The 23,436-nt window shown below is 35.7% G+C and overlaps 1 protein-coding gene across 1 annotated transcript; it reads right to left on the bottom strand.

The window, feature by feature from the left end:
- Positions 1–208: 208 nt before the first annotated feature.
- Positions 209–23,436, bottom strand: LOC130623297 (coadhesin-like). The gene is made up of 14 exons (XM_057438764.1): positions 23,389–23,436; positions 20,224–20,287; positions 19,244–19,837; positions 17,961–18,119; positions 10,822–10,995; positions 8,196–8,798; positions 7,943–8,116; positions 7,667–7,846; positions 4,783–5,385; positions 4,530–4,703; positions 4,254–4,433; positions 1,866–1,964; positions 1,137–1,340; positions 209–945 (listed from the first exon to the last, which is right to left on the bottom strand). The coding sequence occupies exons 2-14, from the start codon at positions 20,285–20,287 to the stop codon at positions 722–724; spliced, it is 3,432 nt and encodes a 1,143-aa protein (XP_057294747.1). The 5' UTR covers positions 23,389–23,436; the 3' UTR covers positions 209–721.

Raw genomic sequence — 23,436 nt, 5'->3', positions numbered from 1 at the left:
CGCCTTTTTAAGGAAATTAACAAAAACAAGTTTTATGATAATAAGAAGAGGTCAGTAAATTTTAAAAAGACTTTGTAAGTGATTTTTTGTTTGTTCTAAACATGAATTCGGAATTTATTTTGTAAATTTGTTTTATCTTTAACCATTTACATTTTTTATAACAACAATAAATTCTGTCTTAAGGTAAATGGGCTTATAAAATCACGAGGATGGGGAATAGTAATATAAAAAGGAAAAATGCCTTTTTTACATATAAAATGTAATTTATATTTTATAAAATACATTTTTATGTTGTCTTGTGCTGAATTTTATTCTGCTTTTTTTGTCACATATGCTTTCATAAAACAGTGCTGTTATATCCCAGGTCACCAAAAATTTATTAAAATATACTCTCCAGCTTAGAATTAGACACGTGGTATAAAAAATTCGTAGTTCTGTAAAAAAGGCCACTTGGATACATGGTTCAAATAGTCAAAAGATTTATTTCAAAGAGTGCATAACTTTTGACTTTAACAGAATTTGTGTACACCCATCACTTTATAAAATATTTCATTTTAAGTAAACCCGCGGCTTTAAATTTTAGTTTAAAAGTGGCTAATATATAAACCTGTCCCTGCTTGGTTTTCCTTATCTTGGTTTTAATGCATTTTTAAAATGGGATTTTGTGCAATTAATAAAAAAAAGGCCCTTTAATAAAGTATATCGTAAATAAACTTAAAATTCAAGTGTTGAAAATTGCACCATTGCGTATTTTCGTCATCTCAATATCTTCGCATGCGTTGTAATAATCTCTGGTAGTTGCCAACTCCGCGTAGATGCTTGGTTGTATAGATTGTATGCTAAGATCGGCATATTGAGGTGCTGGTGTTCCTACCACATCATCGTAGCTATCAGCATTCTCACTTTCCTTGTTCTCTTGGCGGTTGCTATTGCAAGCGCTGCTACCTAAATGGAATAAAATGATACATTGATTTTTGATTCGGATTGCTTTGAAATGTTCAATTTTAAATTCATGGATTACGTAATAGCGCTTTTTAATCCAATAAATTAGATCTCTCTTTTCTCATAATCTTATTATTTTGCTTAAATTAGGTTTAAAATTCTTATTTCTCTGTTATATGGATGCCTGTACGGACCATTGCGTATTTTCGTCATCTCAATATCTTCGCATGCGTTGTAATAATCTCTGGTAGTTGCCAACTCCGCGTAGTTGCTTGGTTGTATAGATTGTATGCTAAGATCGGCATATTGAGGTGCTGGTGTTCCTACCACATCATCGTAGCTATCAGCATTCTCACTTTCCTTGTTCTCTTGGCGGTTGCTATTGCAAGCGCTGCTACCTAAATGGAATAAAATGATACATTGATTTTTGATTCGGATTGCTTTGAAATGTTCAATTTTAAATTCATGGATTACGTAATAGCGCTTTTTAATCCAATAAATTAGATCTCTCTTTTCTCATAATCTTATTATTTTGCTTAAATTAGGTTTAAAATTCTTATTTCTCTGTTATATGGATGCCTGTACGGACACTGCTACTAATAAAACGCAAGTATATGCAGATACTACGTATTTTGTCCTGAAAAACATTGTTAATACTAATTATGTACATGCGAGAACTATCTGGTATTTTAAGGAACGTGCAGAATCACAGGAGCTTTCTTCCTTCGTTAGTTAAACCGAATTAGATCTGATTCTTTGGATTTGCTCTCCCTGTGCACAGCTTAAATTTAAAGACTATATATTTTTTTCCTTTCTCTATTTATGCAGTGTTGTGAACGTTCTACTTTTTCTAAACTTACGTATCCAACAGCAAAATTAAAGAGAGTCTTGAAGAATTTTACGAGGATCTCAGAGTATCTTACCTTTACACTTTAAAATGATAGCGATAGTGATGACAACTACAACCAGGGTAGCAACAATTGTGATGACCACCACAGTGACAATATTGTCTTGTTCATTATCTAAAATATAAACCAGAAAAATTCGTTTTTCCAAAAGGGGAAGCTTTTTTCCACTTAAAAAATTTGAAAAAAAATATATATAATCTGTATTTTGATATGAAACATTCAGCCTTAACATGTTTCATTTATCCCTATTTATCCCAGGCCCTATCTGACTTTTTCAGCCACGAGGGTAACTTTAAACGGTTTTTGCACTTGTATCTTTGTCAAATTTGATATGCTGTCAAAAATGGCTTATTAAGGTTTCTGAAAATGCCTAAATTCAAAAACTGAGAAACTACGATGGCAGATCAAAGTTCTTTTCTCCATTTTATTAAAATGTTCTAAAACCATTTTTATACTAAGTTTTGGTCAATATTTTAGTTTTAGATTAACAAGAATATATTAATCTTAATTTTTTTTTCATTTAATTTTATTAAGGCGTGACCTAAACAAGCTTTTTTCATTTGAGATAATTACCATCCCGCGCACAATACAAATTAAAAAAATTATGGATTAAAAGACATGATCATATATATTATCTTGCAATATATTATTTCCCTGTTGAACCTCGTAAACCGCGATTAAAATTAAACAATTATCTGGCTAGTATATCAAATTACAGTGATTTATGCTCGGTTTACATGATAAACTAGTTATCACACTTGCTCTTGAAAAACACCCTCATATTTTTTTAGTTTTTTAATTCTCGTGTATTTCGTCTAAAGGCTCGTGAAATATGTAAACAAGAATTTGAAAACTCAAAAAATATTGCCGATATTTTTCACGGCACTGTGCGATAACTACTACTTATTAGCTGATAGCTATTCTCAACTGGTTTATACGGGAAATCCTACAAAACCTTAATGACAGCACCGTAAAATGCCGTAATGGTAAACAACCATAATGGTAGCTATAAATGCAAACGACAAACATTGCTGGAGAATCGTTAAAACATAGCGACATGCATACAGACTCCAAAATCAAGTTACAAAAAATCTAAAATTTCGAACCACTCAGCTAGAAAAGCAGCAAGAAATATGGTAATTTGATATGGTAAAATGAGCAACAAGTAAAACGGCGCCGAATGATAGACCCTTCTTCTAGGGAATAAACTTTGTTTGAAAAAAAATTTTTTAAAGGTTTTTCGCATGCTTTGTTTTCTCTTTGTGTATGTATTTGAAAACTTAAACCAATAAAGTTTGAATCTAACTACTTTTTTTTAACAATACATAGTTTGTACAAACAAATCTTTAAAACTTGTCCTGGTTTCTACATAACTGAACGCTTTTTGCTATGGTGGAATAACAACAGCTACAGTACCATAGCGAAAAGAGTCGGGCGTCCTATTCTTTCTCTTAATGACACTGCTATTTTATTTAATCAATAAACTTTGTATTGCCGTAAAAGGTGTAGCTACCTAACTACATTTAGCAAACAAGGGATTTGCAGCTAATTGAATTTGTCTACTTTCACATTTTAGCTGAATGTAGCTAGCAGTTAAATAACCACATCTCCAGTTAAAAAAAAACGTGTTTCGTCAGTGATGTCACAACTCAACAGGTCGCGTAAGTCCCAACAGAGTGCGGAATTGTAAAAAACTTTAGCGATTGTTTCTAAATATGGAAACAAAGCAAAGATAGATTTTCTTGGCAGACTTTTTAAATTGATTCTCTCAAACATCTCTTGATCGGCTAGATCAAGAGATGTTTGAGAGATCGTCATTATTTCGTGTGTAATGAAGTCAACTTCTTGTAGTTTGTTCGCCAAAGTGCGCTGTAGCTTTTTTTCACACCCGTCACAGAGTAATTTTTTAACTTAACGACGAAAACTTCGCATAATAAAAAATGGAGAAATGTGTATGATTTGCAAAACCTTTTTGAATTTTTCACGGGCTAGCAGCTAGTTTTCTCTATATTCCTAAATTTGCTTTTATAATATGCGAAGCGTTAATTTAAATTTACTATTTCCAAGTATATTACCTGGAAGGGATTTGAATGTTACAGCTTCTTCTCCTCAAAATGTCCCGTTACGCAATGAATATATATATCAATGAATATACGTAAATGAATATAAATTATTTAATACACAAACGAACGAAGAACAAAGGAACGAACGAAAGAATATGCATGATCAAAATAACCCATTAATAATTCTTTTAGTGAACTCTTGGTGAAATATTTCCATTCTATTCTTGAAAACGTTAGGACATTTTTAACCTAACAAAAGTCGAAGCACATTTCCTTATACTTGTGCATTTTCCTCCAAATCAATTTTAACTGTATAAACTAATTTAAAAAGCATATATACCTGGACAAGTAACTTGAACGTTACAGCTCCTTGTTTCTGATGTGAGTCCTCCACCACAATTTCCTGCTTCAGTAGCGCCAACACAAGTCCTTGTTCTCATTTGGCTTGGTGGGGAATTAACTGCTTCAAAATGACAAGTTGCTGAACATGATCCAAAGGCTGACCACTGTGACCAAGAACCTTGTATTGAAACGGATATCCCAAGTATAACATTTTTATTTTATGAATCTCAAGTATCTTATATTGTCATGGTCAGTTAAAACATATGATTTATACCTGCGCAATCTCCTTCAAAACATGCGTGAGTATCGTTAGCAGAACCAACACAATCACTCTCTAAAGCATTAGTTACAGGACTTCTACACTCTCGTGTTCTTGTTTTCACACCATTTACACCACAGCTGATTGAACAAGATCCAAATGCAGACCAGCTACCCCAAACTCCACCAACTATATTGTATCAGAATTAAATATAAAATAAAAAGGAATATTTCATTATAAACTGAAAAAACCATTCATAAAAGGTTACCTTGACAAACGTGGCTAACAACTCTCGGATGTAAAGCAGCAGCATCAATGTTAGATAATTCTGAAAAATTACTTGCAGTAAATATCAGAGACGAATTCCCAGTGATACGAACAAGTTCAGGAAGTCTTACATCTGTACCAATTGCACCAACATATATTAAAGCTTCACTGCGCACTAAATTTTCTGTGCTTACACGGACAGTGTAATTAAATTCGACATTCTCGAACCCATCCGTGAGAAAAAGTACAACTCTTAGTTCACCTGCACGGTTACATCCAGCACCAGTGTATAAATCACGAGCTTTAAGCAAGGCACCATAAATGGCGGTACCACCAAGTATAGGAGGTAAAGCATCTATTAATGCATTAAAATTTGCTAAATTGCTAGTTTCGGTGGAGTCACAAGTAGCAACGATGTTAGCGTAAGTACCATAATTGACAACGCCCACTCTAATTCGTGGGTTTGTTCCAAGACCAAGCTGGGCGGCAAAGTTCTTAACGAAAGTTTTTTCTTGACTCCATTCGTCTGGTAGTGATCTTTTGATACTGTTGGATGAGTCAATGACAATGATGTACGATATGTCGGCATTGGAGCAACTAATCACTAAAAATGTTTTTTAATGAAATAAGAAAATTGTGACAAAATCACGCTATAATCTAAAAATTATTATTAATTTATTTTCACATTTGACATCTCCTAAAACTGCAGTAAATAAACGCTTACGTTGAAATATTTTAACATTTACTGCATTAAATTCATTCAGAATCATCTCGAAGCTTACCGCAAACATGGTTAACCACGTAGTGGCAAAAAGGAGTAAATTTTAGCAATAAAAATACTATGTTTATCTTATTGAATTTCTACAAGATAAATTGAATTCAATTGAGCTGCACAAATAATTGTATACATTTGGAAAAAAAAATGACACTATTTAGGTTTGCCACAGTTTAATAAGAAAAATATAACAAACAATGTAACGATGATTCCACCCTCGTCCCGTTTATTGTCTTTTTGATATAAGAGAAGACAACGAAAATTACCCTGGTTCGTTGAGTGATTTTTGGCCAATATATGGCCAGATTAGGCGAACGCGTCATACGTTAATGTAAGCAACCAACAAAGGCGGAACTTTAGTGAGCAGAATTTTATGTTCCAGCAACAGCAAACGTACTAACATAATCTATTGTCTCACGACTAAAATATACAAGAAAATTTATCTTGGCAACTGCAATCTGTTTATTAGTAGGTCACATAATACTTTAAGAAAGTTTAGCGCGGTACTTCCTGAATTTTTTCTTTGCTGAAGTTAGATAGTTCATTGTTAGATTTCAAATCCAGTTTATAGAAAAAATTTTTATTTTTGTGAAGAGAAGATCAGACCAATTTCTGGAAATATGTAGACTGCTTCAAATATTATAAAAGCTTGCCTTAGACAGCACCGTATAATGCCGTAATACTAAACAACCATAATGGTAGCTATAAATGCAAACGACAATCATTGCTGGAGAATCGTTAAGACACAGCTACATACATACAGACTCAAAAATCAAGTTACAAAAAATCTAACATTTTGAACCACTCAGCCAGAAAAGCAGCAAGAAATATGGTAATTTCAAATCATGTTCCATGCTGCACACATAAGGACTGCGTTTTTAATATAAACATTCATCAGCAAAATGAGCAACAAGCAAAACAGCGCCGAATGTTAGACCCTTCTTCTAGGGAATAAACTTTGTTTTCTCTTTGTGTATGTATTTGAAAACTTAAACCAATAAAGTTTGAATCTAACTACTTTTTTTTAACAATACATAGTTTGTACAAACAAATCTTTAAAACTTGTCCTGGTTTCTACATAACTGAACGCTTTTTGCTATGGTGGAATAACAACAGCTACAGTACCATAGCGAAAAGAGTCGGGCGTCCTATTCTTTCTCTTAATGACACTGCTATTTTATTTAATCAATAAACTTTGTATTGCCGTAAAAGGTGTAGCTACCTAACTACATTTAGCAAACAAGGGATTTGCAGCTAATTGAATTTGTCTACTTTCACATTTTAGCTGAATGTAGCTAGCAGTTAAATAACCACATCTCCAGTTAAAAAAAAACGTGTTTCGTCAGTGATGTCACAACTCAACAGGTCGCGTAAGTCCCAACAGAGTGCGGAATTGTAAAAAACTTTAGCGATTGTTTCTAAATATGGAAACAAAGCAAAGATAGATTTTCTTGGCAGACTTTTTAAATTGATTCTCTCAAACATCTCTTGATCGGCTAGTTCAAGAGATGTTTGAGAGATCGTCATTATTTCGTGTGTAATCAAGTCAACTTCTTGTAGTTTGTTCGCCAAAGTGCGCTGTAGCTTTTTTTCACACCCGTCACAGAGTAATTTTTTAACTTAACGACGAAAACTGCGCATATTAAAAAATGGAGAAATGTGTATGATTTACAAAACCTTTTTGAATTTTTCACGGGCTAGCAGCTAGTTTTCTCTATATTCCTAAATTTGCTTTTATAATATGCGAAGCGTTAATTTAAATCTACTATTTCTAAGTATATTACCTGGAAGGGATTTGAATATTACAGCTTCTTCTCCTCAAAATGTCCCGTTACGCAATGAATATATATCAATGAATATACATAAATGAATATAAATTATTTAATACACAAACGAACGAAGAACAAAGGAACAAACGAAAGAATATGGATGATCAAAATAACCCATTAATAATTCTTTTAGTGAACTCTTGGCGAAATATTTCCATTCTAATCTTGAAAACGTTAGGACATTTTTAACCTAACAAAAGTCGAAGCATATTTCCTTGTACTTGTGCATTTTCCTCCCAATCAATTTTAACTGTATAAACTAATTTAAAAAGCATATATACCTGGACAAGTAACTTGAACGTTACAGCTCCTTGTTTCTGATGTGAGTCCTCCACCACAATTTCCTGCTCCAGTAGCGCCAACACAAGTCCTTGTTCTCAATTGGCTTGGTGGGGAACCAACTGCTTCAAAATGACAAGTTGCTGAACATGATCCAAAGGCTGACCACTGTGACCAAGAACCTTGTATTGAAACGGATATCCCAAGTATAACATTTTTATTTTATGAATCTCAAGTATCTTATATTGTCATGGTCAGTTAAAACATATGATTTATACCTGCGCAATCTCCTTCAAAACATGCGTGAGTATTGTTAGCAGAACCAACACAATCACTCTCTAAAGCATTAGTTACAGGACTTCTACACTCTCGTGTTCTTGTTTTCACACCATTTACACCACAGCTGATTGAACAAGATCCAAATGCAGACCAGCTACCCCAAACTCCACCAACTATATTGTATCAGAATTAAATATAAAATAAAAAGGAATATTTCATTATAAACTGAAAAAACCATTCATAAAAGGTTACCTTGACAAACGTGGCTAACAACTCTCGGATGTAAAGCAGCAGCATCAATGTTAGATAATTCTGAAAAATTACTTGCAGTAAATATCAGAGACGAATTCCCAGTGATACGAACAAGTTCAGGAAGTCTTACATCTGTACCAATTGCACCAACATATATTAAAGCTTCACTGCGCACTAAATTTTCTGTGCTTACACGGAGAGTGTAATTAAATTCGACATTCTCGAACCCATCCGTGAGAAAAAGTACAACTCTTAGTTCACCTGCACGGTTACATCCAGCACCAGTGTATAAATCACGAGCTTTAAGCAAGGCACCATAAATGGCGGTACCACCAAGTATAGGAGGTAAAGCATCTATTAATGCATTAAAATTTGCTAAATTGCTAGTTTCGGTGGAGTCACAAGTAGCAACGATGTTAGCGTAAGTACCATAATTGACAACGCCCACTCTAATTCGTGGGTTTGTTCCAAGACCAAGCTGGGCGGCAAAGTTCTTAACGAAAGTTTTTTCTTGACTCCATTCGTCTGGTAGTGATCTTTTGATACTGCTGGATGAGTCAATGACAATGATGTACGATATGTCGGCATTGGAGCAACTAATCACTAAAAATGTTTTTTAATGAAATAAGAAAATTGTGACAAAATCACGCTATAATCTAAAAATTATTATTAATTTTTATTCAAATTTGACATCTCCTAAAACTGCAGTAAATAAACGCTTACGTTGAAATATTTTAACATTTACTGCATTAAATTCATTCAGAATCATCTCGAGGCTTGCAACAAACATGGTAAACCACGTAGTGGCAAAAAAGGAGTAAATTTTAGCAATAAAAATACTATATTTATCTTATCGAATTTCTACAAGATAAATTGAATTCAATTGAGCTGCACAAATAATTGTATACAATTGGAAAAAAAGTTCTTGACTTTCCTTAAAAATGACACTATTTAGGTTTGCCACAGTTTAATTAGAAAAATATAACAAACAATGTAACGATGATTCCACCCTCGTCCCGTTTATTGTCTTTTTGATATAAGAGAAGACAACGAAAATTACCCTGGTATTGTTGAGTGATTTTTGGCCAATATATGGCCAGATTAGGCGAACGATTCATACGTTAATGTAAGCAACCAACAAAGGCGGAACTTTAGCAGGCAGAATTTTATGTTCCAGCAACAGCAAACGTACTAACATAATCTATTGTCTCACGACTAAAATATACAAGAAAATTTATCTTGGCAACTGCAATCTGTTTATTAGTAGGTCACATAATACTTTAAGAAAGTTTAGCGAGGTACTTCCTGAATTTTTTCTTTCCTGAAGTTAGATAGTTCATTGTCAGATTTCAAATCCAGTTTATAGAAAACGTTTTTATTTTTGTGAAGAGAAGTTCAGACCAATTTCTGGATATATGTAGACTGCTTCAAATATTATAAAAGCTTGCCTTAGACATTCTGACATTCTGTTATGTAAAACAGCGGAACCATTAAAAAATTATTTTTTGCAAAAACTTATTTTCGAAATACTTTTTACAAAAACTATTTCTTGCAAAGTTAGCAAGCTCTACTCTTGTTTAAAATTCCTCCTTAATCTGAATACAAGTATGAGTATATATACTGAAAGGAATATATGCTAAAGATTATTTTCTATTTTAAGAAAATTTCCCGCGGAATAGAATGGAAAGGAACAGAAAAATTTCTGAGCATCCATACTTAAATTGTTTACATCACAGGAACAGAAAATTTTATTGTTTACTCTGTTCTGAGCAAATTAGAATCAAGTTCAACTTTTTTTTTGCGTTGTGTACGGAAAAGACAAATAGAGAATTATTTGGCCATTCAGGTTACTTCATTTTGTGAGATTTGGGCAAAGTGTGTTTACTTTCTCCATAAAAATGTGCACAATATTTTGAAATGGAAGTTACAAGTAGAAAATTTTCTGTTTTGTTCTGTAGTTACTGAGTTTCTAAATTTAGTCATTTTCAGGGACACCCATACACGATTTTTGACAGTATATCAATTTTGACAAAGGCACATGTCCAAAAACATTATGAGCAATTCTCATGATTAAAATTGTCTGATAGGGTCAAAATAAAAACGTGTGCCTTGCTTGATTGATGCAACCGAGTTTCCTAATTTCTTTTACCACAAAAAGCTACTCTGTCCATAAAAAACTCGACAAATTTCACTTCAAATAGGCCAATTTTTTAACATACAACGTCTTCTTAGCTGCGAGTGAGTTGATTTCACCTGCCTCTGCATGAATACGGTTAAGGTAATATTGAAATTCATAGATTTCTCAGCGACACTAGCTTCAGCTTTCTATTTTTTATATTTTATATTTTATATATTTTTTTATATTTCTATTTTTCTATTTTTTATTATATTTTTTTTCTTGAATAAGTTCATCAATTGAAGTAAATATTTGACAAACTTTTGCAGAATGGGTCCCAGAAATATACATATTATTACGGGTTTTTGTACGTGAGTTAAACCAACTGGATTACAAATTGCTAGACAAGCTGACCATAGACCCCAATTTGCCCATTGTATTGCTGGTAAAATATACGTAAAAAGTCGTAAAAATTGTCTTTCATTCAACTACAAATAAAAAGATACTTACCAAAGCATGACGCATTGTTACAGATTTCTGGTTCTGTTAAGCTGGCACCACCACAATTCCCTCCAAGGCTGGGATTGTCACACTGACGACTTCGTGTTCGAGTGGGTGCAGAAGCACCATTTTCCCGGCAGGTAGCTGAACATACGCTCCATTTACCCCATGATGTCAGAACACCTACAAAAACATCTCTTACAGGTCTGAGCGTAAATGGGGTACGATTGTGCAGCAGAACTCTCTTATTATGTGCGACGAAATTAAGCGAAAGTTTTCTTTACAATATACCATTTTGTTCTTTGAACCAGTTGTTATTTATTTTTACAAGCGAAACACGATAAAGTAGCTACGTATAGTTCTTTTCGCATCAAAACTGTTAACAAGATAGTAATTCTCACAAAGCGTCTGTAGCAACGGAGTACGAAAGGTAGAGTTATAATTTCTTTATAAATTAGCTAGCCATTTTTATTTCATCAATGATATTGTGTTGGAGCAAAGGGATCGCATGAAAAAGATATATATTATGACTGCATGACTGAGAGAAAATACGTCAAAAACGTACCAGAATATAAAAATAAAAAAAGAATAAAATTTTCTCCCCCTACGAAAATCTGAAAAAATTGTTAAAACTGTTTATTAATTTTTTAGGGCAGATGAATGTCTTGGTAAAGGGAAAAACTTTAAACATAGTTGATATAAAAATACGTACTTTAAACTTCATTGGTCGAACGAAATTTACATCCTCGTCCCCAGGGTTTGCTGCCTATATCAAAGTCGCTAGCGCTTATTTGACGGCTAAGCAAGACCCTGGTACAGGCTGCTCTTTATAAACAATATATTGGTTACTATGAATTGTTAATGATTTGTCACGCTGTCAAAGTCCTCGTCTTTCATATGGCGAGACGATGTATTTTGGTTGTTGATATTTTTAAACGCTTGACTTTAGAAAGTTTATTTTAAAACAAAGTTCGTATTTTTAAAAAGCATTATTTATCAACAAAGTGTGGTAACGTGTGATTAGATAGATATGATTTTTAGCTGGCTTTTATATTTTACAAGCCTTACTTCTTTGGGAAAAAGTTGAAGTCTTAGATTGTAGCATCTGGCTAGTTATAAATTCAATAAGGTAACAAAACCAAAACTAGCTTAGATAGCTGGCCAGGTAGCTAAGTATATTTTTATAACCAACCCAGTTAATAGTACTAGGTTTCAAATTGAGTGAAAATTAACATATTGCTTAGCTTATATCTATGCTACGCAACGACGAACTTTCTGTGTACATGCTTTCTCTCAACTAGCAGCTTTCCCAATTAAATTATAGCAAATCTTTTCCCAAAAGCAATATATACTGCGTTAAACGGTAATATAATATGCTTTGGCATGCTATTTGCTACTGATGAACATGATCCAAGGGTTAACATTTTGCAAACTGTGTTGACAAAATAAAGGAAACTTGTGATAAGGAAAGGCCTCAGCAATTTAATGTCTGACTCAAGAGAGAGGTTAATCTACTTTTTTATCACTTAAGTGTGTTATATATTGTATATCCAGAGAGCCTTTCAATAGTTACGTAGCACCTAAATTGGCTATTTTTTACCACCCCCACTCCTTGTAACGCATCGCAAAAAATCTAGTACCACGCCCCCTTGTTACATAATATTTTGAATTTTGAGACCATATTCTTTTTTATAGTTCCAAAAACCTTCTTGTAACAGACAATCAGGCAAAGTGCTCTAATATGAGAAAAAAAGATGTAACTGGGCCAAAAATTTAGTACACTTTCTTATTTATTTTTGTGACGTCCAGAGACAAAAACAAATTAAAGATGTTGATCATTCACTAAATTAATTAAAACTATCCGTCATGAGTAAAATTTATCTGTTGCATATCAAAATAACTCTGTCTCTCCCCCCCTCCTTCCCTCTTTTGTCGTTACAGTGCGTAACAAAAATGATCATAGTGTGTGGATAAAGTTTGCCCAATGTGATGTGTCTGCTAACTAGCTATACTTGATAGACCATCAAAATTTTAGACTTGTTGTTAAATAGTTACATCAGTTGTTTAAATTGAAAGATGCATTTAGCTGGTTGGGTTAAAACTACACTTTTGGAAGTGCACTTGTTTTTTCAAATAGAAAAATGAATACAAAATAAGATCTATTTTTATTTAACTACGCCTTTCTTTGTACACGTTAGCAAGATAGTAGCTAACTCAAACATAGAAATCTGCCTAAAAACGTCTTTTATAAAAATATTTACTTTTTTGGCTCACCGTTTTTTTAGTCAGTCTTTTTGATTTCTCATAGTAAGGAATCCTCTTATCTGGAGAGTATTGTGTTTACTAAGATTATATTTTAACGTTTTATTTACACATTCCATACTTTTAGTGTAACATTCTAATTGTATAATCCTAACAAAGAACGACTTTTGTCCATATTAGACTACTCAAATCAGTGACTGGAGTATTTTTGGGAAGATCTGTAACATGACAGTGATATCCTATCCAATTGCAGATTGCATGTAGAAAACTGACGATGTTGAGGTAGTTGATGCAGCAGCACTGCTCAACCTTAACTCCGCCACGTAGTAACGCTGCCTCAGCTTTTCGCGCTCCAAAGTTTGAGAGGAGCAGAGTTCGACTCAACTCCTCAACGGAAGACTGGTACGCCTTCATTGGAAGATGGGATACCTTCCGGATTGGATCCAACCTACCAGACAATGCAGCATCTGGCCAGCTGCTAGAGTGCACCGAAGAACAACTTGGGAACATCGTGCTGCCGGCCAACCCTGGCTTTCTCGTGATGAAACATTGAAGACCCTAAAGGCACTAGCAGTCATTCCAGTCGCCTTTGGTGTGGTTAGATCAGAATTGATGGCCATGAAAAAAGTTCCTGAAAAACCATTCAGAACGTTCGCCGCTAGAGTCCAGGGAAAAGCCGAGACCTGAGATTTCTACACTAAGTACAACGGTGTCTGCAACAACTGAAACGAAGGATACAGTGGAGATGTATACTACACGGACGAGGAAATCCAGGACGTCTTGCTCAATTGCATAGCTGACCGTGACATTCGTCGTGATGCCTTGAGCTCGGAATCGAGAGGGGCTTTTTCTCAATTGGGAAGTTCAGCAACCCAACCCCAGAGACCACAACTACCGACAAGTCAACCATCAGCGAAGAACCCACAAGCGCAAGATGATAAATCGAACAGTGCTGCTTGCACTTGTGGGGCCACGAATAAGGATGGGAGCATTTGCAACTGCCCCAAGAGAACAGCTTTTTTACTTCGTCCAAAGAAGCTCCCCTGTGTCCCAGAAAGCAATGAGAAAATGAAGAAGTGGCTCCTTGACAGGTATGCGTGCCCTCACCAAGAGCTGCCACAAATGGACGGACCACCTGTGGAGATACACCTTCAAGAGAACGCGATACCAAGGGCGTGTCATTCTGCCATTTTTGTACCGGTACATTGGCAGGAAAACGTGTTTTCAGATCTCAAACGTGATGAGAAGCTAGGAGTCATTAAGAGACCACCTATTGGTAGAACGGTGACCTGGTGCCACAGGATGGTTATCACTCGGAAACACGATGGGTCACTACGAAGGACTGTCGACCATTCTCCCCTCAACAAGCATTGTCTCTTTGAAATGCACAATGCTGAGCCACCATTTCATGTAGTTAGAAGGATACCGAGAGGAGCTTGGAGAACTGTCACAGATGCGTGGCTACCACAGCATCCCACTGCGAGAATCATATCGTTACCTCACCACTTTCATGACCCCAATCAGTCGATAGCTTTACATGCATGCCATGCAAGGCTTTCTTTCATCCGGAGACGGATACAATTGTCGGTATGACAAGATGCTTGCTGACGTTGAACGAAAGGAACGGATTACGGACGACACCTGCTACTTTGACCACGATCTAGAGGAACATTGGTGGCAGAGTATCGACTTTCTCAGCCGCAATGGAAAGGCTGGTATCATCCTAAGCTTCAAGAAGATCCAAATCGGCCAGAAAGAGGTTGACTTTGCAGGCTTCCGGATTACTGCCGACAGAATTGACTAACTTCACAAATACTTCAGCACAACCCATGATTTCCCTACCCCAAAATCGACAACCGACATTCGGAGCTGGTTCGGTTTGGGGAACCAAATGACCAACTACGCTCAACTGCGTCCATTCATGGAACCCTTCCGTCCCTTCTTGTTTCCACACTGCCCTTTCCGATGGGACGATGTCATCGAATCAGTCTTTACCTCATCTCAAGCTGCCATCATCGATGCGATCAGACCTTGTGTCAAGATATTTGACCTGGTCAAAGCAAGGGATCAGAGACTTCTTCTTACAGAAGCATCGTACCTTTGACTCCTAGGCACCTGATTGTTGTGTCGATGGGTGGCGCATCACCCTGGCGGGTTCACGTTTTCTGTCATCAGTCAAGAAGCACTACGCTCCAATCGAAGGAGAAGCACTTGCAATAATCTTGAGCCTTCAGCAGATCATATTTTGTCACACTTGGATGCTGTAATCTAGTTGTTGCCACCGACCACAAACCACAGACCCTGGTGTTTCGTGACAGGCTGCTTGAAAAGATCTCCCACACCCACCTGTTCTGACTGAAACAGAAGATACTCCGCTGGTCCTTCGAAATCTTCCACCTCCCAGGGAAATTAAATCATGCAGCGGACGCTGCTTCATGTCACCCTCCACCTGACCAGGACCCATCTCTTGACATTGATCTTTCCGAATCGTCGATGGTCGTTGCAATACACAGGGAAACAACCAACCTGAAATCAATAATGTGGCAATAACTCGCCACAGAGACCGAGAACGACGCCAGAGTGTCGATCTTTTTTTCATCCGTGCTTTAAGGATTCCCCGACAACACACAGAATTTTGTGCCGTTGCAACGTTTTGGCGGCATCGTGACAGCCTTCATGTCTCTGATGGAGTCATTATCTACAAAGATCGAGCTGTCATTCCGCTCTCCTTGCATTTTACTGTTTTAGAATCGCTTCACCCTGTACAACAGGGTGTTTCCATGATGGGCGCACTTGCATGTGCAGTTGTATTCTATCCTGGTATGACACGTGACATCAAAGCAACAAGAGCGAAATGCAAAGACTGCATTGTCAACGCCCCATCGCAGCCGGCTCCTCCATCACCACCATCAGTCCCACCGTTAACGCCATTCGAGAAGGTGTTTGGAGATTACTTTGACCATGGAGGCCAGCACTATCTTGTCGTTTGAAATCGTCTCTCTGGCTGTACAGATGTATTCATTTTCCCAAATGGCTCCCCGAAACCTGGCTCGACAGGCTTGATCTCCGGCCTTCGTAGCTACTTTTCTAGATTTGGTGTACCAGAAGAGCTATCGAGCGACGAGGGGACTGAATTCGTAGCCAAGGCAACACAGCAGTTCCTGAGAGATTGGGGTGTCTACAATCTGCAGTCCAAGGGAAAAGCCGAAGTAGCAGTTAAAACCACCAAATGCCTCCTACGTTCCAACACTGGATCATGGGGATCCCTCGAAACTGACAGGTTCCTGAGGGGAATGATGCAACTTCGAAAACACCGAACCCAGATTGTAACATCTCCCCAGCGCATATCGTATTCAGCCACCCACTACGGGACGCATTTGCATTTGTTAACCGCTTGGGGAAGTTTACGAATCATCAGGTCAGACCAATCTGTAGGGAGGCATGGTCACAGAAAGAGTTGGAACTACGTAAACGCTTCAATCACGCAGCCAAAAAACTGCACAAGACTTGCGTAATCTATCTCTACTTGCTATGGGAGATCGTTGCTATGTCCAGAACCAGTCAGGCAACCACCCCAGACGTCAAGGTTGATGAGTTAGGCCGTCTCACAAAGCGAAACAGAAAAAATCTTCGGCAATTTGTTGCAGCATTTGACACAGTTGTCAGAGACAGGGCTCACAATTTCGTCTCGCCAAACTTGTCGGCACCGACGCCATTTTCTTTAGACGATCCTCCATCAAGCGATAATCCAGGTGAACTGGTTAATTTGCAACGACTACCCCACTCAGATGCTCCACCCATTGACACTGACGAGAGGCTGGCTGGAACTCCTATCGACAGCGGCAGTCCACTCGTCAGCGCAACAGCTCATTTAACAAGTCCATCGCGCTCAACTCTGCCCCAGCTAAGTCTGCAGTAGAAGCTCAATCAGCCTGACGCAGGAAAAACAACTAGTAGACGTTCTTTACGTGTTACACAGTGGCGGAGAACATATGAACCAGAAACTGGTCGATGGGTCTAATGGATTAACTAATCATCATGTTTTTATTCTATTCGCAGAAACTCAGAATTGGGGTGGAAAGTATTGTGTTTACTAAGAATAAATTGTAACTTTTTAATTCATGTTTTATCGTTTTAGTCTAATATTCTAATAGTATAATTCTAACAAAGAACGGCTTTTGTCCATTATCTTTCAATGTTTTTATAAGAAAATGCCTCATCATAGCAGGAAGTTCAAGTAAGTAGTTTTTATTTACACGATATTCGAACACTAATAGTGGGATACAAAAGAGGGACTTTAAAATGAGTGGTAGTGGGTCTTGTAATACAGATCCAGATGCTTTCTTATCAACAAGTATATTATATGTTCTTTTATTCGCATCACACAGTCTCACCTATCCTGAAATATATGTTCGAAACTGAGTCATAGGATTCAGAGTTTTTCGCTCTGAATGCTTGCCACTGTGATATCTTAAAGTTTTAGGGATAGCTAGCTATATATACTTTCACTTTTAACTATAAAAAATTACAGGTGGCTAGCTAAACAGTTGTTTTGTATTAAAGGTGAGCAGAAATAATGTTCGTTTGCTAGGTGCCACACCGTAGAAGAGTATATAGGTACTGCATTTACCTGAAAAAACGAAAGTGCTTATGTGGATCTCATGTTAGGTTAGATGAAAACCTTTATATTAATTTGAAGATAAATACAATACGTATTCTATTAAAAGAATCTAAAACATCCAGTCAAATATCAATTTCTTACTTGCTAACGAAAATAAATGTCGCCTATGAGTGTATGAAAATGGTCTGATTAATTATTTTGCTCATTATACAAAATCTTCTGCGGGCGTCATTGGCAAAAATAAATATATTGGCTTAACTCATACCTGGACATGGGATATTTTCATTGCAGCTAACAATTGTAGTGTTAAAACCTGGGCAGGTAGCACCACTTTGGCAACTTCTCGTTCGGCTGCGTGATGGTGTGACACCAACAGGGTCACAAGTGTTAGAACATGATGACCATTGACCCCAATGAGACCAACCTAATAATAAATATTAGTTATAAATATAACAAGCAATTAAAGCAAATTCTTTTCAGTAAAAGAGTAACTAACAAAAATTAAGCAAACAAATGTAAAATTTCGCGAATATTTGAGATTATTTGATTGCTGATCATTAAATGATAAATGTCTATGTTCGGTTTGGTGCTTTAGTATTTTCTAATATTGTTGTTAATAGACCATGGCAGCAGCAGATTTTTTTAATTTTCTATTTCGCCTGAGTACAAAAAATGTTTAGAACCGTTTGGCACTTTTTAGACAAATAAATTTTTCAAGAGCTCAGTACAGCAACTTTAGCTCAAAGCCAAGCCATAAAATTAATTAATTCACCGGCAGTAATAAATTCATAGCCTTATACTACGCAATTTGAGAAAAAGAGTCAAGACTATCAGTTGTTTCTTTACCATGTGTTTTTTTATTCTTTAGTTTGTTTTCTTTATTTTTCCAATTAAGAGATGCAAACCTGGTACCCTTAACTACGAATGTCTAAGAAGCGAAAGATCTGAACATGCACAGTTTTGTTTGTTTCGAAAGGTTTCTTACATTTTAGCGACGTAGAATTTCGCTGTGAACTTTTTACCAATCAGAACGCAACCATCAGTTTATTCTAAGAAGAACTCGCTACAAGAAGAAATAACAGCTTTGTTACCTTACTTCGTATTTAAATTCAATGCGTGTTGTCAGTTCTAATGAAAATCAAAACAGTTTTTTTTCATCTACTTCACCGCCGCTATTTTGCTCTTTACCGCATTCAAAGGTGGCATAAAAGAATGACGTTGATGGACAAATTGGGACTCCTTTAATTAAATTTAGATGCATTACCAATTGATTGCTTCCTAATGAATTAAATGGCTCCTTATCCATATCTCCCTATGTACAATCGTTAATTAACATGCACTATGGGCTTTATTTTGTTTGATCAAATATTATACTTTTGGGGGCTTTTAATTAGGCCTTTTTACCTAAAATAGAATATTTTGCTAAACAGTAGCGCATCAAATTAGCTTAGTTAGTAGTTTTTCCTTTCAAAGGACAACATAAAATCAAAACATCCAAAAACTGAAGTAAAGGGAACACAGATTTAGGGTAAAAAAATATTTAACTACCAGTTTGTGAAACAGTACAGTATGTCGAGGTTAATGCAGCATATAATGTATCAATATCATAAGTTGCTAAATCAGCAAATTGTGTTGAAAAAACTCTATCAGCGCTTCCGGTAAGCAACGATGCATTTGCTGCGGTAACAATATTTCCGATTGCCAGAGCATAGATAACATATCCAGAATTTCGAAGATTAGTTGCAGTAGTTACCACCTGGCTAGGGAATATATTTTCATTTCCATCAACCATTAGAAAGATTATTTTATTCTCTCCTGTTCTTCCACATCCATTTCCTGACAATAATTCTTGTGCTTTGTCTAAACCGCACTTGATACAAGTTGCACTAGTCAGGCTGGTGACTCCATCTACCAGTGTATTAAAAGCACCCGATGTAGCAGCGTCGTTACATCTGATATGTATTTGACTACTACTTGCAAACTGTACAAGCCCAGCATTGCTGTTTCCAGACACATCAATTCGGGTAATGAGTCGCTTAATAAAATCTTTTTGTTGTTGAAATTCATTCGCTCTAATGCTGGATGAGCCATCCATAGTGACTGCAAATGATAGCGTTGCAGTAGAGCATGGAACTAACTGACCTAAATAAATATATATTTTTCTTACTTTTCATGTGTAAATGTCCTACGAACCTTTTTCCTAACGCTTTTTAGTTCTTAGGGTAAGGAGCCTTGGTTTCTTTCCTATTTAGTTTTAACAAAGAAGAGATTTAGCTGCAGTGCATTGTGTTAAGGAAGATCATACAATGTAGAGCGAAGTCTATATGTATTGGGAATGAAGTGAAAAAACAAGAATGTATAGAATGTATTTGACTAATTCTAAGAAGATCCTATGGTTACTTTATTGCGCAGGCCTTCATAAGGCATTCGTTATAAGATATAAATTATTTCATTCTAAGTTTTAGTGTCTAGCAGCTGGATATCTATCTTTCGGTTACTTAAGACGAAATGAATAAGTACATTTTTACCTTTACTTGTTGTAGCCATTATTGCAAAGAACAATATAACCTGTTTCATATTTGCCATATTCATCTAAAGAAGATAGGTATTGTGACTGGTAATAAACTATTTCTATACACTTTTCCCTTTTTGAGTCTTAATAAAACAAGACGTGCGAAATACATAAACAACCTCACGAATAAGGTGTACAAAAAGCTGTCTATCGGATTGTGATTTCTGTTACGAAGTTAGGCACAACATATTTTGCTATTCAGAAATAAATTATGTAAATTATGTAAATTAAGTTGTGATATCTTCTTGAACGGAAAATTCCTCGAAAGTGAAGCCTAGAAGAGGAACGCAAAAAGTTGATTGTCGATAAAAGTCTTCGTTTCTCTCTTACGTAATATTTTTCGCAGACTACTTTCTGGGCATTTGGGGAGTTCTTAATTCTGCATGCATTCACTTTTGTAAACTTGGTGGAAACACTTTTACTTTTAATACAAGCTCACGGGCTTGTAACTAGTCGTGTGCTTGCGGAGAATTCACGAATATTCGCCCGTCGCTACTAGCAGCCAACATTTTACGATGACAGTCTGGAAAGCATTTGTATCAAGGATTATAATGTGAAAAATACAATTAAGTCGATTTTTGGTCTCAAATTTCTCGCTATCTCGAACAAATTTTAACTGTTTTCCTGATATTTTTTATTCTATCTCTTCTACAAAAACGCACAATCCCGGTATAAAAAATAGGAAACGAGGCTTGACATCGAAATGGCCCTATATAGTTTTTCAATTTTAAACAATTTTTGCATCAACCATCTGACGTAAAAAACGTCTTTTAGCATAAGGAAGGGGCGATTTTATTTTTAGGTAATGTAACGCATGTAGATGTAGATGATGTATGTGTTAAATAAGTAACTTTTTATTGACAGATTACCCTTGCAAAATTAATGATTACACTTGTACTGGTATTGTGCATTGTTATAATTGTCACATGCAACAAAGCAAATTAGAGTTTTTCAACATAGATAATTCCTTAAAATTAGCATAGATTAAAACTTATGCATTTTCTAGTCTCCAGTCTACGTCGTTTCTTCTGCTCGCATAACAAAACGTATCCAGTCCACATTTTATGATATATATACCATAACACTTTCTTTTTTTCACTGTTTTTTCATTGTTTTTGTTTTGACTTGTCTTACTTAATTGAAGGCTGGTTTGCTGTGATTTTACTTCGAAAACTTTAGTTGTAAAAAACTGCAAATTGTACTCATAAAAGGTTGAAAAATTTAATAATTAACGCAATATGCACCTTTAATTATTGATTAAGCCTTCTAGACTAAAACAACAGCCTAGGATTCAAGGAAGCGTTGAGCTGGAATAATAATCCAATTTTTGGTAGAAATTTTAAAATGAAAGCCTACTGACCAAATAAGCAATTTTTCAGCCGAACAGGACGTCTTTTTAAAAAAGGTTGCCAACAAAAACAAGTCTGAATAATTCATCGATGTAGGAACTTTCACATTAGTATTTGATGTGATTTTGAAGTAAATATGCAAAAACATTTTTTCTTTAGACAATACAACAGGATCGATTCGTTGATCTAATGTCAGCAGTATAACGTGCTAGTGCAACCAAAACAGCAAAACGCTTTCCCTTGCAGATACCGAGCCTACAATGATTATTATTATTAATTTCTTATTATTTTTATTAATTTTTTTCCTAGGAATAATCCATTGACTGAGTAAGTGCCCGTCTGAATGAACACCCACGATACCAACGTTAAAATAAGGTAGATAATATAATTTTAAAAATTAGTAGCCATCGAAGCTATTTGATCACTTTTGCGGGTAGGACTGGCATCACAGTTCCACCCTATGCTACTATGGTATTTCAAAGTCAGGGGTCCGCGTTTTTTACTCTGAATGCACTAGTAGCCTTATTTTTCAGGTTCCCAAGAGACCAAGAAGAACTTTCAAAAAATCAGTTTAATAAAAGAAAGGTTCGGGTGACTTGCCGCGCTGTAAACAAAGGTGACGGCTTAGGCATGACAATACCCTGCTTTCTTATGTTATCCCGATTCAGTGTGAGTGACCCAGTCAAAGGAAAAAAAATAATGCCCTTCCCTTATATTTTCTGATCTACTTGCTTATTATGAAAATTATTTTGCATAAATGTTAACTGACATACAATAGTTAAAGTGGGGGAAAAAGTTTTAGTTTCGGTCGCGTGATAATTTGCTGACGTCAGCAACATTTTAGAAATTGCTGGTTTTTAATTTTTTTGAATATATAATATTCAAATATGCTTTAAAAGATCAAATTATATATATTTTTTTCTTTTTCTGAGCTCAGAACATTGGGTTTTTAGCCCTTTCATTTCATTACAGGTCTACCTATTGTTTTATTGAAATAAAAAAGAAGTATGGTTGGACATTAGAATGTCCGAAAACATTTAAAGAAATACAATTCGAATGAATACTAAGAAACATTACGAATTAGAGAATAAGAAAAAGTAGAAGAATAATGAAAAAGGTATTTACTACAAAATACGGGCGTAAGTTACGCCACCATGGCGCAAAATAATGTATGAGGGCGTAATAAAAGCGTAAGAAGGGCATAAACACCACACAATAAAATATAAATATAATATATCACATATCGTAAAATGCGCCTAATTTTCTGGAAAAAATTAAATTTTTGCATTGGCGACCTTGAAAATAGGCCGTATGTGGCTCTACTTTTTTGGCTAAATAAAATTTATATATTAAGAAACTCAGCTACTAAAAATTTCACGTAAAATAAGCCAGGCAAACAAAAGGGAAGGGTAGGACATTTTTGCCCCTACCCCTACCCCCTACGCCAACCCCCCCTTTCACCCGCCTAACCTAAATAGGGTTTATATGGATTAAAGAACTAAAAAGAACATATACTACAGTATTTAATACCCCTAAAATTATTGTAATCATAACGATCCAAAAAAATAGTAGAAAAAATACCCTTATTGTTTTTCTATTTTCCCGGTTAATAGCTAGAAAATTGGGGGTTATTGATTTCTTCGTTCAAATAACCGGGCAATTTGAAGACCACAAAAAAGTTTGAAAATCAGGAAATTTGAAAAATCTGCTCTTCAAAAAATCGACACTTAACTGTAATTACAAATACAGGCGACAGAAAATAATACTCATACCAGAAGGCTTCTTGACAGACCGCTTTTCAATCTGCTTTCTGTTCGAAT

Source organism: Hydractinia symbiolongicarpus, chromosome 13, assembly GCF_029227915.1.
Source record: "Hydractinia symbiolongicarpus strain clone_291-10 chromosome 13, HSymV2.1, whole genome shotgun sequence".
NCBI lineage: Eukaryota > Metazoa > Cnidaria > Hydrozoa > Anthoathecata > Hydractiniidae > Hydractinia > Hydractinia symbiolongicarpus.
Note: the sequence above shows the minus strand (reverse complement) of the source record. Positions and strands in the feature narration are given on the sequence as shown.